Source organism: Cynocephalus volans, chromosome 12 (assembly GCF_027409185.1).
Source record: "Cynocephalus volans isolate mCynVol1 chromosome 12, mCynVol1.pri, whole genome shotgun sequence".
NCBI classification, from domain to species: Eukaryota; Metazoa; Chordata; class Mammalia; order Dermoptera; family Cynocephalidae; genus Cynocephalus; species Cynocephalus volans.
In genome coordinates, this window is record NC_084471.1 from 16,593,212 (window position 1) to 16,611,486 (window position 18,275).

General features: G+C 47.9%; 2 protein-coding genes across 2 annotated transcripts in view; one reads left to right on the plus strand and one right to left on the minus strand.

Moving 5' to 3' along the window:
- TIMP3 (TIMP metallopeptidase inhibitor 3) overlaps positions 1–5,480 on the minus strand; it is a 56,214-nt gene extending 50,734 nt beyond the window's left edge. The window contains exon 1 of the mRNA XM_063074912.1: positions 5,074–5,480. Within this exon, the coding sequence (XP_062930982.1) occupies positions 5,074–5,194 (121 nt within the window). The 5' untranslated portion in view covers positions 5,195–5,480. The remainder of the gene's footprint in view (positions 1–5,073) is intronic.
- Positions 1–18,275, plus strand: part of SYN3 (synapsin III) — a 451,793-nt gene that overhangs the window by 196,226 nt on the left and 237,292 nt on the right. The gene's annotated exons all lie outside the window — the stretch shown is intronic.

Genomic DNA, 18,275 nt, shown 5'->3' on the forward strand with positions numbered 1-18,275 from the left:
AACAATAGCACAACTACCTCATAAGACTGTGGAGAGAATTAAGTGAGTTAATGCATGTTAATCATTTAGGATGATGCCTGGCACATAGCTATCGCTCTATCATTATTAGCTTTTTAAAATTAGAACCCTATGAAATACTATACATAAAAAGAATGAAGTAGAACCATATGTATGAGAGTACTTCAAAAAGTTTGTGAAAATAGAATTAAAAGATAATACGGATCTTTCCATGAACTTTTTGAAGTACCTTCATATGTTAAATGAGAAAAATCTTTAATATACATTGTTGAATGAAAAAAAGTAGATATTCTATGTGGTATAAACACTATGGTACCTAGGTATGTAAATGCACAGAGGGAAAAGGATTTGGAGAAGTGTCTAGAAGTAGAGGCAATGATCAGAAAGGACTTTACCGTCTGTGATTTTAGATGGACGGGTGGACGGATGGCTATAGAGACACACAGAAGTATGTACATACAAAGACATAGAATGTATTCATATAAGACTTGTAACTTTAAAAGTGTAGGTGAAGGAAGGCCGAGCTAGTACAAATTACTATTCCTCTTTTATAAATGAGGAAACTAAAGCTTACAGACATCCGATAATTTGCCTAAGTGCACACAGCCAATAAGCCCCAGAGGAAGGATTTAGCCCAGATCTGCCCTCCCCCTGGCCTTCCCACCACCCCACACTGCCTCTCGAGGCCACCCAGGAGTTGACTATGACAAAGGCTAGAAGAAGGGGCCTCCTTGTCTGTACTGGCTGGAATGGTAAAAGCCAAACGCAATGGAGAATTGTGTTGTTGTTTTTGTTTTTAATTAATGAACCTGTTGGAATGTACCATTCAGCAGTGGAGCTGAATGGTTCCTGCTGTTCCTGCAAAACAAACAAAAATCCCTCCACCCAAACCACTTCCACGGCCACTTTTCTAGCCTTATCTACCCAGGGACTGTGAAAGGGACACAGAACTGTCAGAAGGGCACCTTCTCCAGCCAGGACCCGGTCTCCTGCCTCCCTCCCTGGCTTTCCTCCCAGCAGGCCGTCTACACAGACTGGGCACCTCCCCCTGGGGAGCCAGCTTATCCCCACCTAGAAGGGGAAGAGTCTTGATGCCCCAAGATGAGCTTTACTTCTCCCTGGGCCTCGGCGACACAAACCGAGTCATTTTTTTCACTTGGCCTTGATGGTTTTGAAACGGGTCTTTTCCAGTTCTGACAGCCAAAGAACATTAGAAACTGTCCTCTGTATTTTTTTTTAATACTTTAAGATAATAATAATTTCTTCCTCTCAAAAGGTGATGTTTAATTAAAACTTCTGGCCATTTTGGCTGTTTTCATATTTTTCAGGAAAACTTCCCAAATCAAGAAGTAAAACACTCTTCAGACATTAACCACCCATTCCATCTCGATCCTAGGAAGTGTCACCTGCTTTAGAACATCATGGGTCAAGGAAAGTTGAAAAGTTATTGAAGAATGGCATAACTAAGAGTTAGTTTTAGCCTTACCATTTAGTAGCTGGGTGGCCTTGGGCCAGCACAACCTCGCTCAGCCTCAGTGTTTTCCATCTGAAAAATGGGTGCAATACTACTCTTAAGGTTGCTGGGTAGATAGGAAGTCCTTGTGCCCAGGAGGGGTCTGAGAGATGTCCCTTCCCTCCTCCAGGCCAAGAGCAGCTCTCCTCTTTCCATGCTTCTCAAGAGGTCAGTAGCCTGGGCCCTCCCGACCCCCACCACATAGCTAGCTCTTCTCCAAAGTCTGATCCTTTTTATTTTCCTTAGATCGCAAAGCCCAGCGTTGAGATGTAATTGTGTGTGAGAGTGACAGGGAATGGATCTGGTTTCTTTGAAAATGGCTTCTTTGCTAAAACCGCAACCTCAGATCTGATACTGAAAGAATCCGCTGGTAACGGCCCCTGTCAAAACAATTTGGAGATATCTAGGGGCCATCCTCCAGGGCTGGCAGCCGGCCCCCAAGCTGAGCCTCGCTCTTGAATTCCCGACAGGCTCAGGGGCTGGCCCCCAAGACTCCACCCCATGGCCCATTCCTCCTTACAGAGGGGGCCCGGGAGAAGGGCTTGGCATTCAGAAGCGAAATTCTCTCTCTCCTGCCCACCCCCCCACCTCTGCAGAAACCACACTCATACACACACACACACCCCAATTTTCAGAAAGCGCTTGGCACTGCACACCCCTTCCTGGGCTGGACAGAGCTGCCAGAGCAGGATCTGCCCGGCCAAGGCCGCCGTCTTCTTTCCCAGCCCCCTCCCTTTCCTCCTCCCAAGTCAAGGTTTTGTCAGGAGTTTCAGGGGCAGTGACTGGTGGAGAGGGGGGCCACAGACATCCTGACTGCTGCCAAGTCCCTTTCTTTCCCCCACAGTGTGTTTTATAAGCCGGCATGTAGTTTATTCTTTTCCTAAACACTCCGATAGGGTGCAGGGCCCGGAGTTGCCATAGAAACACCTTTTAACTCCTCCTCACCCAGAAGGCTGTGCCAGTCCCCAGGGCTTTGGGGAAGAAAAGCAAAAAGAGACACCTGTGGATGAGGAGGGTGGAGAGAGAATGCCGTGGGGGAAGGCCTTGGAGAGGGCCAAGCTGGCCATGCTGTGCCCTTCGTGGGGCAACATGGCACCCAGCCATGAAGCAAAAACAACCAGGAAGGTTCTGGAAGAAGAAATTGGTAGGCTGGCTTGAGCACCTCTAGTGGGCTACAGTGTTGATTGGTGGGGTTGTGGGGGGTCAAAGGGGATGGGGAGCTCCTACACATTTTCTTCAGGAAGAGAATGGGCAGAGCTTCCACCCAGACTGGAGACCAGAAAGGCTCTGAGCAGGGAAAATTGGGAGCCACCTACTGGACGCCAGCAGGGTGCTCTGTAAGGCAAGCAGGAGGTCAACAAGCAAGCAGCCCACACCCACACCTCCCATTTTTAAAAGCATTATCTCATCCCTGCCACTAGTGCAGTGCACCAAACCGAGGCAGAACAATTTAGGATCCAAGCCAGAGCATCGAAGATTTTTCATTTCTTTTTTATTATTGCTACCACCACCATAGTTCTGATCTTTTGGGTACTTCCCGGTAACTTAGCTTCTGTTTGGGCAGTTTATCTGGGGAGCGGAGAACTATTTCTTGAATCAATCTAGAGAAATTAGAAGAAACTTTCTGGACCAGTCCAGACCCACAGCAGGAAACTTAAATGGAAATCTAAGCAGTAAACTGAGTCGAGGAGGGCCCCCATTGGAAGGAGGATCTACTCATTCCTGTTTCCACCTTTCCCTGGTGAACTTCCAGGGTAGCAACCCCAAAGCAAAGGGCAAGGGGGAGGGATGAGGTCCTCCTCCCCACACTCACCAAAAAACCCAAGTGAACACACCTAACCCATTCTCAAGCAGAGGAGGACTTAGGCTATAAGTCTGCATAGGCTGCTTCCACCTGCTAGCTTCCTGGTCCCCTGTGTGTGCTCCTGGCTGAGCTCAACCAGAACTCCGCAGCAGCAGCAACTCCCAACACTCATCAAGTGGGAATGTCACCAACCGGGGTGAGGAGGGAAAGGCCAAGTGGAATTTGGGTGGGGGCAGCCAGGGGAGGAGGAAGAACATAGTCCTGGCCTCGGGCAGCCCAAAAGGATCCTTCCAAGCAATTCACAAACCCAGCGCCAGCCAGATTCCCCTGGGAGAGGAAAGGGTGTGCCGCGTGGGCCCCAGGAAACCTCTAACAAGGGTGACCCCAGGTCGTACAAACACCTTCAGCTGCCAACTGGACTGACCTTCTGGTCACCACAGCCGCCTCTCTGACTTCTCCTAGGCTTGGCCTGGCCCACTAGCACCCCTCCCAACCTCGGCTGCCTCCCACCCAGGCTCCTGCCTCCTTCCCTCCTCTCCGCAACACACTTGTGGAGTCCCTCACCCGAGACCCAGTGGAAAATTTCCTTCCTCTTTATGACCACACTTAAAACACACTCTCCATTCTTCACCTTTGAATCGACACAGGCAGAGGGCGGCTAGACTGTGTCCCACCCCACCGCCCAGCACATGCGCGCACACGCACGCGCGCGCGCACACACACACACACACACACACACACACACACACACACACACACACAGCAGGCCACTGGACTTGCAAGCTTCACGAGCTGGAAAGGAGGGGAGAGATGTTTTCCAGCTGCTACTCCACCTCTGGCTATCCAAACACAAGTGTCCCAAACACTCCCAAGCAAGTTCTCCCAGGACACTTTTAAGGCTTTGGATAAAAACTGGCTCTACTTCTTACTGGGTCTCTCTAATGAAGATGCTAAGTCCAGTTTGGAATTGTCACCATGATAGAACCCTTGGCATCTTTGTTCTTCTGGTGACAAATCTATTTTCCACTGCTCATTCTCTCCCTCCCTACACACATTAAAAAAAAAAAATAGCCTTCCTGTGAATTTTCACAGCTATGTGATAAGTGATCCCTCGCACACCCACCTCCTGCTTGCTATCAACACTCTCAAATACAGTTCCTCCAGGGGGAGGGTCAACTCTGCAGCTTTCTCCTCATTTTTCCCCTTAAATCCACCCAAGTTTGGCAGTCCAAGAAGCTCAGTTAGCACTCTCCTGGGAAGGCTGAGGCTGGGTTGGGTCTCAATTTCAGAATGAACTTCATGAGCGCAGGAGATAATGCACACCCAGAATACGCCAAGTTTCTCCTGCAACTTTCTGTGCACATGGCTGGCAACTTTTTTTAACTATTCAACATCCCAGCACTTTAGTGAGCGTTCCCAATTTTAGGAACCCTCTCCCCCGGCCTTTCTTCTTTCAGTTGTGCACGGAGAAATTTTCCAGATGTCAAAAGGACCGGTAAGGACCTCACGCCCTAAGAGGAGAGCCAAGGCTCCAGGGGCTTCGCTCAACCACTGTGGGGTTTCCTCTGCAGGGCATCGTCCCCCTCGGCTATGCCAGAGCCCAGAGCCCCGGCCTGAGGAAAGTACGTCTCATCAGCCCGTCCCAAGCCCATCTGCCCCTCTCCCGGGACAGGGACAAGGAGCAGCGCCGCAGTCCCGGCTGCAGCGCGGGGCGGGCGGGGGCACCAGGCGCGCTTACCGATGTCGGAGTTGCAGAAGGCGTCCTGGGGGTGGCTGGGCGAGCATGTGCACGCCTCGGCGCCCCAGTCCCCCAGGCTCCAGCTGCCCAGGAGCACGACGAGCCCGAGCCAGGGAGTCATTGCCGCCGCTGCCGCTGCCGCCGCCGCTCTGGGGCCGCTGCTCGCCTCTCCAAAGTTGCGCGCGCTGCGCCGGCGGGGCTGCTGCAGCCCGAGCTCGCCCGCCCGGCCGTGCGAGGCAACTTCGGCCTCCGGCGCGCTGCCCTCCGAGTGCCCAGCCGGACGGGATGGGGCGCGGCGAGGCTGCCCGGGCGCTGGCGCACCGCTCCGCGGAGGGCCGAAGGAGCGAGAGCAGGAGACGGAGCGGAGCCGCAGGAGGAGCAGCCGTCCGAGCGCCCGCCGCCTGCCCGCCGCCCGCTGCACGCCGCTGCCGGGGCTGCCCGGAGATATAGCGCGGGTCCCCGGGGGACCCCTCCCGGCCGGAGCCCGGGGCCCGCCCCCGCCGACCAATCGCAGAGCCGCATGACCTCATCGGCCCTCCAAAAAGGGGGCGGGGCCGGGGGCGCGGGGCGGCGGGGCGGGGCCGCCCCGGACCGTTCAGATCCTTATAGGGAATAGTACGGCCGTGGGCACGCGAGTGGGTGGGCTGGGCGCGCCCCGGACCCGCGCCCCCGGCCTGGCCCCCCCAGAGCGGCCCCCTCCGTCCCCCCTCTCGCCTGCACCCTCGCCTCACGCCCACCCCGATCTCTGGGCACCTCGGACCCAAACCAGGATTAACTGCCACCCACCCACCCAGCACAACCCCTTCCACAAGTCATAGGTGGCCCCGGCTCTGGAGACCTTGATTACGCCTGGTGGAAAGTCTAGGAGAAAATGCTACCCCTCCACCGTCTCTGGGGAGAGCAGCCACAGAAGGGAAAGACCCAGACAGACTTATCTTTTTTTCTGTCTCTTCCTCTTACTTTCCTGGGTATGGAGAAGCCATCTGCCCTTTGAAGCTGGCTCTAGTAGACGGTTGTTTTCCTAGGCTCGCTAGGAGAAAAGGAGGTTGTGAATTCATTCAGCAAACACTGGTCCGGAGGCTGGGGTCAGCAAGACAGAGTCCTTGCTCCTGTGGAAAGTCATGATTACGTAGGGTAATTTTCTATGGTGCTAGTGCTATGAAGAAAACAAAAGAGTGATGGGTTAGAAATGACTGGAGAGAAAATGCTTTCTGTGGGACAGTAAGAGAAGGGCTCTCTGAGGTGACGTCCTGGCTGAGAAATGACAAGGGGAAGGATCAGCCCCCTGTCAACCTGCAGGGGAGGGCACCGGGCCAGGAGAGCAGCAGGTGCAAAGGCCCTGAACTTATCTGGAGAACAGAAAGCAGAAAAGTCAGGAGGAAGTGGTAACCCTGCCCATGGCAGACAGGTCTTCATCCTTCAGCAAGGAGTTTTGGGATGAACTCATCCAAAACTGGGATAAAACCAGATCCTGGAGAACTATCCGGACTCCTAGATGACTAGTTATAATGGATGATGGTGAATAACGAATACAACCAGTATCCTTATTATTAACATTTTGATTCTGCTTTCTGTTTTTAAAAGCAGGGCTCCACACCTCACCTCATTCTATGTCACAAAAACCTTTCTAGATAGGAAAAACAAGCTCAGGTATCACAAAACGGGCACAGAAAGGTGGGGTGATTGGCAACCAGCCAGGAACTCAATTCACACATTTCCACCAACTCTTCTTAAGAAGCATTTATTTCACTGAACTTCAGCAGCACTTAGACGTAAGTGTGCAAATGTTCTTTTGCAGCTGGGATCGTCCGTCTTTCTATACCTTTGTGTCTCTCTCTTCCTTTCTCTCCCACTTCATTCTGTTTAGAAGGAGGCTTGTACGTTTTGACTATTGAAATGGGAAAAGTCTGGAGCACATAAGGAATGGGAGAAATGCAAGTTCAGCCCTTTTCTCAGAAACTCCTCTGTTTACACCTCCAAGAAGTGACAATGGGTTGGCAGAAGCAGAAAATTTCGTGGGAGATGGTATTTCCAAGAACATCTTAAAAACTCCTTTTTCCCCCTTATACATTTTATCTATAGAGAAGGAAAACCAGTTTCCCATCTTTCTGTCTTGTCCCGCACCCCACTTTTAAGACCCTCTCCACCTTAATGTAACCATAGCCTAACCCATAGAGGGGTTTCCCTCTCACATGTTGCCAGCACTGTGTTCATCGTCTCATGGGATATGGTTGTATTATTCCCCCAACCATATAGAAATACTTTAAGACCTGGGATATTTGGCCATATTGTTTTTTAACCCTCCATGAAACAAAATAGGGTCCCAGGAGACTTGAGTGTGGGTATGGCCTACTGCCCTTTGAGTCCTGAGCAGCAGGTACCCCGGAGGCCACTTCAAGAATCCAGGTTGAATGAGGACATAGTTGGTGGGATTTAAAAGATTTGCTTATCCCCACACAGTGCCAGTCATGTGGAAAGTTTTACAAGACTTTCCAAACGAAATCCACTTTGCATAAGCATCTTACATGATAGAGGCCCTCCCTTCTCTTCTTTCTTTTCATGTTACAGTTTTGTCCAAAGTACCAATATTTTCTCCAAGGGAAGGTCTTGCCTGGAATATGAGTATCAGGCAGATAACTTCTGTTGAACCTCAAGCAGCAGGTTCCTTATAGAAAGCATCTGAAGCATTTGATTCCAGAAGCTACTTAATTATGTAAGTGCAGGCGTAATCTGATTGTTTTTCCAGCTGAAAGCTAATGCAATTGCCTTTTGGTTTATTTCCTCTCACTCCCTGTCCGAAGCTGGTCCACGCAGCGTCTTTGGAGTTCGGCAAACTCCAAGAACCTTCCAGATGGGAAGTCCTCCCTATGCTCTGCTCTGTCTACCCATGTGAGGTCAGCTCAGTCCTCACCCTGAGGAAGAAAAAGCGTAAACGCCGTGAATCCTTGTGTAGGGGAGCCTTCCTGCTGGGGCAGCCCCTCCAGAAGGCAGACCTTGCAGCCATCAGTCTGGATATCACGGTCTCCATGAGCCTAATAATATGTAAGAATTGCTTTTGCACATCCACTTAATAAGTTAGATGGGGTGGACCTGGGGCTAATGGTAAGAATGAAGATCCCAGGTCTCCCGCTTTTTCTTGTCAGCCAAGAAAAATGATAGATTTACGAATCTGAGACAAACTGAAGAAGTTTCAACATCTATCTTGCCTGTTCTCAAACCTGCCAGGCTGACCTGATATTCCCTTCCCTGGAACTTTTTTAGGAAAGGTGAGTCCATGTCCACTCCCTTTTTATCAAGTTATGGGATGCTAGAGTCTATAGGAAGGGTTTTCATAGACTTTGACAGGTCATAAAAAGGACATCAGAGTCTATCCACCCTCATCTTATAGGTGGGAAAAGCAAGGTTGAGACAGGTGAAGGAACTTGCCCACAGTCTCACAGTCAGCTAGTGGCAGAGCTGAGATTATGTTGCAGCCACCGATTCCTCTCTTCATCAGGTCTGTGGGGCTCAGTCCTCTCAGCTGTAGCTCGTGACCTAATGCTTGCACTCTGCCTTGGAAACCCCAGCCATTCACAGATCCTGGATCTGCTTTTCAGATCTGTAGACAGAAGTGTTTCAGAGTTTCCTTGTACTGTGTCCAGCCCCCGGAGAGCTTCTACCTATATCGATTAAATAGTTCTCTATTATGATAACAATCACCCTCTTAGCCAATCAGAACAAATGTAGCTTTGTACCCTTGCGAGGTTTATCTCTTGTGTCATTATTTTTTCCCTTTCTAAATTACTATCTAATACCTTTTAAAAACATTCCAAACATATCGCTACAAAGACATGCATGAAAACTTTCTTTCTGGAAGGACAAAAAGAGGCCAGAGTGAAAAAAATCAAAATACCTGAGATTTGTTCCCAGTGTTGCTGCAGAATAGTTGTGAGCCTGCCTTAGACGAGTCACTTCACCTATCCAAGCCGCAATTTACAGTTTATTGGATGAAAGATAGAACTCTATGATCTCCAAGATCCCTCTCAACTCAAAAAGCCTCAGCTTCCAGGGGGGACGTTTCTGGGAAAAGGTGGATGTTTCTGAAGGGAAGATAGATCTAGCCTTTTAAACATGTTTGACACAAAGAGAATATGCCCAGTACTGAAAAACATCCATCAGTCTCTTGATCAGCACTTATTGAGCTCCTCTTCTGCTCTCTCCTCCAAGACTCGAGGCTGAAAACAAAGAATTTCAGAGAAGATTGTGATGGCAAAGGCAGAGGAGAGTCTGAAGATCTCGTTTCTGGTAGAGTCCATTACAGTTACTTGGTCATGTTTGCCTCTTGGATTGTAAACACTGAAAGGTCAGGAAGCTCGTCCTTTTTGTCACTTTTAAAAAAATTTTTTTCAAAATGCATTGAACTCCTTCATCCTTCGAATCTCTGGTTAGATGTCGCCTCCTCCAGGAAGCCTTCTTTGATTTCCCTCCTATGAACCATCACAGCACTCAGTGTTTCCTTCTTTTACAAGACTTAGCTGACTCTAATGTGATTGTTTACCCACGTGTTTCCTTTCCTGGACTGCACAACCGTTGAGGACGAGGATCGAGCGTTGGTAACAAAGAGTTCAGTAAGCGTCGGTTGAATGGGCGAATGATCCTGCACTCCCACCCGTTGCAGTATTAGACAGGCAGGTGGTAGCTCTTCCGAAAGCTCACCAAGCCCTATCCCTCTGGCCAGTGCTAGGGGGCGCTATAAGCCAGAGAACACCCATTCACAGCCTGCTGCCTCCGCCAGTCTCTCTGAGAAGGCGGGAGAGGCACAGTTCCTCACTCGTCAGTGGGGTGGGGGTGCCTTTGAGTGGGTGAAGCTAACCCCTCCCGTCTGCAATGGCCACAAAGCTCTCAGTCAACATCCCGTCTGGGTCCACAGAGTTCCTCCACCCCTGAGCTGGCCACAAGTCCACCCAAAGGGGAGACGCCATCTCAGGAAGCGATATACTTGTGAATCATTGGTTTGGGGGCCATGGGGAGGTCTGGGAACACCGCAGAGGATGCCATAGCCCACTCTACCAAGGCAGAGCTGGGCTCTGGAAATTCCACCTGGAGAAGGTGCTGACGGGACGTGTGATTTCTGCTGCCTCACAGGGAAGTGTCTCTTTGCTTCTCTCCCCTTCCCCTCCAGACCCCAGCCACAGTGCCTTCCCCCAAGCCCGCAGTCCATGTGAAAGTCATTATATTCGAAATAGCCTTTTCCAAGCAACAGACAGCCTGGTCCACCCATCACCATGAGCCCTGGCCAGACCCTCAGTGGGGTTGCTGCCCAGGATTGGGCAATTATGAACCTAAGATGTAGGTACCTCGGGTTCTCTCTGTGTCTGGCACCAGCAGGGTGTAAACACCTTCCCTCGCTTCCATCTGGAGCTAATTTCACGGCAATAAAATTGTGGGGCGTCTCTTGCTCCAGCTCTCCCCCAGCCCTGCCAGCAAAGTGAAGACCCCTCAGTAAGAGTCTCTGGCTGCCATTCACGTGAATCCTGGGGTTTTCACATTTCTTTCCACAGGGAGATACTTTCAGGGATTTTAAGCCAGAAAACACATGTGTGCAATAGAGACATTTCATGTCCTATGTTTTCTGGGGTGGATGGAGATGGGAAGCCGAGTTAAATATTCCAGCTCTTGTTTTGGGTTTTTTGTTTTTTGTTTTTTTTTTTAATGACCATATGAGTATACCCAGGCAGTCAATTATTCCTGTGAAGGGTAATATGAAATGGAGGAAGAAGAATCTCTTCTCAGCCCTGTTTTAATGTCTTCCTTATGCCTGTGGAGTGCATGTGTTTTTCCTTTAGAAATGAGTAGCTCCTTTGTGGTTTCTTTGAAGGCTGCCTGCTCAGCTTCATGCGGAGCATACACACGAGGGCCTCAGCCAGGCGCTCTCATGGCTTGGGAGGGGATGGGCTGGACATATGGTCGGTCTCCTGTCAGCCTGGGCTGGAGACCTTCTTTCTGCAAGGCACTTGAGCTCTCTTCAGCGGAACCTGCTGGAACTGATAATGTCTTGTCCTGGGCTATGGGGACAGTTCAAAGGGCGTTTAAGTCCATTGATTGCATCCTTCTTTAAACTTGGCTGCTGAGACTCCACTCTCTCTGGGCTTTCACTTTCTACCTCTCCAACTAAACCTTCTCAGTCTTCCTGGCAGACTCTTCGGGCTCTTCCTGACCTTAAAATGTAGGTGCTTCTCAGTTTTCTGCCCTTGGCTCCCTTCCCTTCCCTTCAGCCTCTGCACTCTCCCTGGCTGATCCCGTCCACACCCATGGTCTCTACCTGCCACTATGCTATGTGCACTGGGAAGGGCATCGCCAGCAATAGTATCCCTCTAACCTCCAGTCCTTTACATTCAACTTCCTCCTGGATAATTTCGCCTGGAAGTCCCATGGCCTCCTCAGACTTTCAGTGTCCAAAAGTCATTGTCTTCTACCCTCAGTCCCCTCCAGGTTTCTCATTCCCTCACATGGCACCATCGCTCATCACGTCCTGTAGCTTCTGATGCCACACATCTCTTCTAACCATCCCTTTCTCCCCATTCTTATCATGTCTGCCTCGGGTCAGGGCCCCGTAGATTCTTTCCCCACAATTTCAATAGTCACATAATTGGCCCCCCTGCCCAGAGTCCTTCCCTGTCAACTTCAACTTTTGCTCTGCTGCTCCTGTAAATTTTTTCAACTATAAATCTGAAATCATGCTGTCCTTTGCTTAAAATGATTCACTCATTCTCTATGGCTTTCTGAACAAAGTCTTAAACTCCAAGGACATGCAAGGCCCTCTGTGATTTGGCTTTTCCCAGGGCCTCACAGTGCACAGCTGGAGGAGGCACCATTCACACAGAATACGATGTGCTGCTACCCCTGCAGTTATGCAACAGCGGGCCCTGTCCTTGCTTATCTCTCCAAACCTACGCTGCCCTCATTCCCATCTTCCAACCCTTTTTATTATCAGTTTCCTGCCTCTGAACCTCATTCACAATGTACCCTTTGCCTGGAATTCACCTTCCACCAATATATTTCCCACCCTCCTCCACCCCATCTGCCAAGACTCACGTATTCATCTTTCAGCATTCAGCTAGAGTCACCAAGCCTGGAATATTTTCCTGACTCTCCCTCTGCCCCAGCAGAATTGACCCTCCCCTCTTATGCCTCTACCTCCCTCACCCCCCTCCCACCTGCTCTAGATCCCCCAGACCTCCATCCGGGCACCTCGCACACTCTGTTGACCCTGGTGCTTGATGTGTCTGATTCTCCTTTAGGCAACAAGCAAACCTAGGTGCTTCTCTGATGGCTAGCACAGCATTGCACATAGCAAACACCTAACAAATATTAAAAGAGTAAACTGGCCTGGCTGGTTAGCTCTCTTGGTTAGAGTGTGGTGTTGATAACACCAAGGTAAAGGATTCGAATCCCCTTACCGGCCAGATGCCAGAAAATAAAAAAAGAGAGAGAGAAAGAGAGTAAACGAATGAATGATTGGCAGGAAAAAGGGTGGGGAGTGAGATTCAGAGTATCATCTTCATAAATTCACTGCAACTATTCTGGAATCCAGCTTCTTGGGTTCAGAAACTCAACCAGATTAAGCTTCCAAAGTGGATCAGGCTCAGGGACACAGCTGATTGGTAAGAGACCAGCAAACCAAACACAGTTCCATTGTCCTTGCTTCCCATGAGACATTTCATTGTCACAGAAACTAGGGAACTCTTGCCATCGTGACTCCCATATTTTCCTCCTGAGAGCTTTATGCAGAGCCGGTTTCTCAACAGAAGAATGCTTTGGTGTTCATGGAGTCAAAACACGGGCACTGAGGTCATCATAAGGGTCTTCTGGCTGAGATACTTTGGAATTTTCCTTTTTATGGAAGCAAAGACTTTGCCAAGGGAGTGGCCATACTCACACCCACTGGCCAAAGTCTCTCTCACTGGACACCGACATGGCTGGATACACAAAGCCATCTTTGGGCTCTTTGGTCTTCTCTGGTCTCTGCTCCATACTGGTCACTCCTCTTTTTCCCAGATGTTCTTCTGCACTGGGAATATTGTAATTCACTGGTTTCTGTATTTTAGATTATAGTCATCAGCTAATGATTACCCCTAAGTCAACTAGTTTGGGTTCTGGGTATTCCCAGGTTTTTAACTCCACTCTATCATGTCTTAATTTACTACCACAGATGGCTAAGCATGTGCATGGTGTGTGAATTTACGGCTTTAATGCCCAGAAGTCAGATGGCCTATTTCCAAGTTGTGGGTGCACCCTTTATCATGACTGTTCCAGTGAGGTTCTCTGTTGGCCTCACAGCTTGTGTGTCATGGTGTGATTATCAACTCTTTGGAGGAAAGGGACAGGTTTACATTCTTTCCCTCCTACCTTCAAATATTTGCCAAACACTGACAGTGTCTATTACATGCTAGGCATTGGGAATGTAACACTGAACAAGGCATAGACTTGCCCCCAAGGAGTTTCCAGTCTAGTAAAAGAGAAAAACAGGAAAACATTGGTTGGTGGTAAGAACTACAATGTGGTAGTCAAGTGTGCTATGAAATCACAGAGCTGGTCATGCAACTGGGGAGCAAGGAGGTGTTGGGAACCCATACTGTGGTAAGACACAAGGTCAGAGCTAGGAGAGAATTGTGGGTCACCACGGCCAACCCCCTCATTTTATAGACACAGAAACAGGCCCAGAGAGGTGAACACAGGATTATTGGCAGAAGCAAGACAAGGAATCAGGTTCCTTAGTACCTTGTCATCTTTCTATCACTCCAGGTTTCTCTAATTCACTGCCGGGTATATGAGAGCTATTCAGTAATTATTTCCCTTCCCTGTAACTTCTGTCAACCTTGGGATGATAAGCTGGAAAAGATTTCTAAGACAAGAAACAGAGAAGGTAACGTGCATTAGTTGAACACCTACTATGTATAAGGCAGTTTTAATATAGCATTTCCTCTCATCCTCACAACCCTAAATAATAGATATTATTTTATGCCTATTTTATAGTTAAGAAAACTGAGGCTCAAAGAAGTTAAATTGCATGTCCAATTTCTTACAAGCAAGGAAGTGGCAGAGCTGTGATTCAGATCCAGAAGTCTCTTTCCAAACCAGCACTCTTTCTGGAAACTGCAAAGTTACTATGCCTGTGGATATATGCCTGTGGGTATATCGGGGCATTTGAAGTGCTGGTGATTTCCTCTTTGTCTTTTTGGTTCTTGTTGAGTTCTCAGAGCTCATGATGCAACCAAGCAGAGAGAGACATAGTACCTACCCCTGAGGCCACAAAGGGAGCTTTATCGACAGAGAAGTGGGATGCATCTCTTGTTTTGTCTGATTTGCAGGGAAAGAAGGCAGGAGAAATGACTTGGCAGGCAATTTCTGAGGGCATGGGTGTGCCCTTCCTTACTCAGAATCTGGATAGATGCCACAGGAAAATTACATTTGTATTACAAAGAAAAGAAAAGGCCCAGAACCCAGAGGCAAACTGCTGGCATACTGATCAGTACACTTTAACAGCTATTGAATATGGCTTCGTGTTTCCTTTTGAAATTTCAAACATGAGATTGAAGCGATATACCAGGTTTCTGTCCTAGTTCTGCCACACGCGATAGCTGTGTGACCTTAGTAAATCAGTGAACCCCCTTTCTCCAAATGTAAAACCATGGGGTTGGATTTAATAATCTCTCAAAATGTCTCAGTGGAATATTCTGGAAGGCAGCCTGACAAGAGGTTTAGAAACCGAGACCTGTGATGTGAGTAAACCTGGATTTTAATCCTTTTTCACTTTTTTCACTGCAAACTTGAACAAGTTTCTTAACCTCTCTGAGCCTCAGATGCCTCACAGTAAAACGGAAGAGAGTTTCATACCTCCTAGCATTTTCATGAGGATCAAAGACCATATGGTGAATAAAGCATGTGGTGCAGTGCCTGGCAAATAGTGCATTCTCATGGGAACCTGTGTGTACTAGGGTCTGGCCCTAAGGGTATAAAGATGAATGAGACCAGCCCCTGCCCTCAAGTAGCCTATAGTTTAATGATCTGTGTCTATAAGGAGGAGCATATTTCTATATCCCCTTTGATTATGTAAGTAATACTCAGAGAAGGGGAGGCTGAAGGGAAAGGAGGAGGAAGAGAAAACAAAAATTTGACAGTTATAGCTAATTCTTATAGAATTCCCGCTGGGTTCCAGGCATTCTTCTAGGTGTTTTGAATATATTAATTCATGCTAATTCTTATAGAGAAGGCTGTGAGGTCGACGGAATTATCACCACCATTTCTTTTTATCAGCTATGAAAACTAAGGTACAGAGAGACTATGTAATTTGCTCAAGATTACATGGCCAGGCTGCTTCAGTGCTGGGGTTTGAAGCCAGAGCCACCTAACCCAAGAGCCCAGGCTCTTAGACACTGTGCTACCCCGCCTGTCCATGGAAAAGGTGAATATGCAGAAAATATCAAGGGATGCAGGAGGCAGACGCCCAGTTTCTGTCCCAGATGGGTCTTCCTTCCCAGAATGCCTTGTACCCACCAGTCAAGGTGTATGTAAACATGGATCAGATATGGCCCTATCAGAAGAGACACTTGGTAGGGTATTGAGTTTGTCAGCAGGTTTTCCTAGACAACACTCCATCGCATCAATGTGTTTTCCAGCCCTTGGGATAAGCACAGAAGTTAGAATCAAAACATCTGTTTGAGTCCCAATTCCTCCATCTACTAAATTAATGTCTAAGTGTATGTTTATTCTCTATAAAATGAGGATGACATCTAACTCACAGAAGCAGTTAGAGCAAACATCAAATAATAAATAACTAACATTTACTGGGCATTGATTGTGTGCCAGGTCCTGTTCTACATACTTTACAGATATAAAGGGATTTAATTCTCACAACTCTGTGACACCCATTTTATAGAAAAGAAAGCTGAGGCACAGAGAGGTTCAGTAACCTGGCCAAGGTCACACAGTAATAAGCGATGGAGCCAGATTTCAACATTTAGTGTCCAATCCTGTGCTGTCACCATCTCTCTGCACTCTGGTGATCAGTCAAAAACATTTCTCAACACTAAATGTTGGTTTTCTTTTGTCTTATCTTCATGTGTTAGGTCTTCACACATACTGTTCCCTTGACCCCAACGGCCTTTTCTCCTTTCACCTGGCTACTCTTACTTGTCTGGGGTGGTAAAAAGCTGGGTTCTGGATCCCCCAGTAGTGTGTTGGAGCCAGCTCATGCTGATGGTTGCATTTTCAGGAATTTTGCAAGTCAATTGTTAAACACAGCCATTATTAAAACTTCAGTTATAGAAAGTTACAATTAAATAAATTATATAAAAAAACAAGTGTAATAAACACTTAAAACTCATCGTTTCTGAATTATTTTATTACACTGCATTCTTATCTATGCTGTTGAGGTTATTCCCATCTGTTGTATCTGTGTGGTGGAAATATCGCACAATGACGTGCTACTGCACATTCTTCCCAACTCTACATTCAGTGACATTACACTGGTAACTTAAAATTGGCAACATTGGGAGTATTTACAACACAGAAATTGGCAAACGCAACAAATCGGGGCTTTTGATCCTGAACAGCTAGTTGTTGAATATTTGCCAGCCCATCACTGACATTTCCTGTATGACCTCAGACAAGTAACTTAACATTCCTGTGCCTCAATTTCCTCCTCTGTAATAAAGGGAAAGCAATAATGCCTACCTAACAGAGGTGTAAGGAATGAATGAGATGACGCACGGGAAGGATTGAGCAGAGTGCCTCGCACAGAGTCAGCAATCAATGAGTGGCCACTGCCAATATTATTATGAAGACAATCTAGAAGTAGCCTTTCCTCCCACCCAAGCTGGGTGCCACCCATCGGAGATGATTAGACTTGAAATTCATCTCACTGTGCTGAGTTTGTCAGTTTCTGTGTCATGTTTCCTCTTGAGAAAGAAACTGACAAGGGCTAATTAAGTTTTCTCTTCTGAGCACTTAGCACAATGCCTGATAGGCAGCAGGTCCCCAATAAACTGTTAGATTAGATTTAATTAAGAAAGAATACAGAGGCTCCTGAACAATCAGAGTTAGGGAACATGGAGGCTCTACTAATTACATAACAAACTTTGAAGTGATTCTCCACACCGAAGCATCGCTGGAATATTGTGTTTGGGGTTCACTCCTTAGGAGTACCTTATAGTGAAGTCATTTTAGAATTTCAGAAACTAAAAGCCTCCTGACTTGGTGCCCAGACAGACTCACTACACACTGAACTCTGTTTTATAACAAAGTTCTCAGTGTATCTAATATGGAGCCCTATGACAGTCTTAGCATGTCAAGTAGGAATATGACCAGTTACTTTCCAAAATGCTTCAAGTAGCTGCAACTGCTTCCACCTCACATATTTGGAGAAAAAAGACCTTGATGTCACATTGACAAACTCGGAAAAGAGATCGCACATACCTGGAGTGCTTTTCAAGGCCTGGAGCCAGTGATTGGAGACTGATTTGAGGGGGGGAAAGGGACAGAGACAGAAGGCATGTTGAAAAATCATTTTTTGTCTGTTGTTCCTTTGTATGAACTGGTTGCTGGCTTATGCAACGCCCAGTAATTAAAATGGCTGGAATGCTTTGCATTTTTACAGCACCGTGAAGGCGGCTTGGAGGCCTGGAGCTGGAGCCAGTTGGAGGGGGGCCCAGCGATTCTACCCCTGCGGCCCCTTGGCCTGGCAGAGGTGGCTGGCATCTGGCTTGCTGGGGTGGAGGGTAAGGAGGGCAAGGAGCAGGGAGGAAGTCAGAGTGGTCAGGAGATACTCGGTTCCTCTCCCCCTTTCCTGGTCAGGTGCGTCCAGGTGCGCCGCCTCTGGAAGGAAGCTATGCATGGGCCACCCACCTTCTGGAAGTCTGTAATGAGTAGTGGCGATGCCTAGGAATGATAAACAATAATAAAGCTGTCCTTTATTAAATATCTGCCATGTGCCACGTCCTGCATTAATAATATTACATATATTATATGATTTTAAGAAAAAAAAATCAGATCCTATTACTCTCCTACTCAAAACTCTATGCTGGATCCCTTATGCATTTAAAATAAATTCTAAATGCCTCACCCTTTGAGACACAGCATGATGCAGCCCCTGCTGGGGCTGCCCTGATCTCCCCCACTCACCCTCATGTCTCAGCACAATGGCCTGCTCATCATCCTTTGAC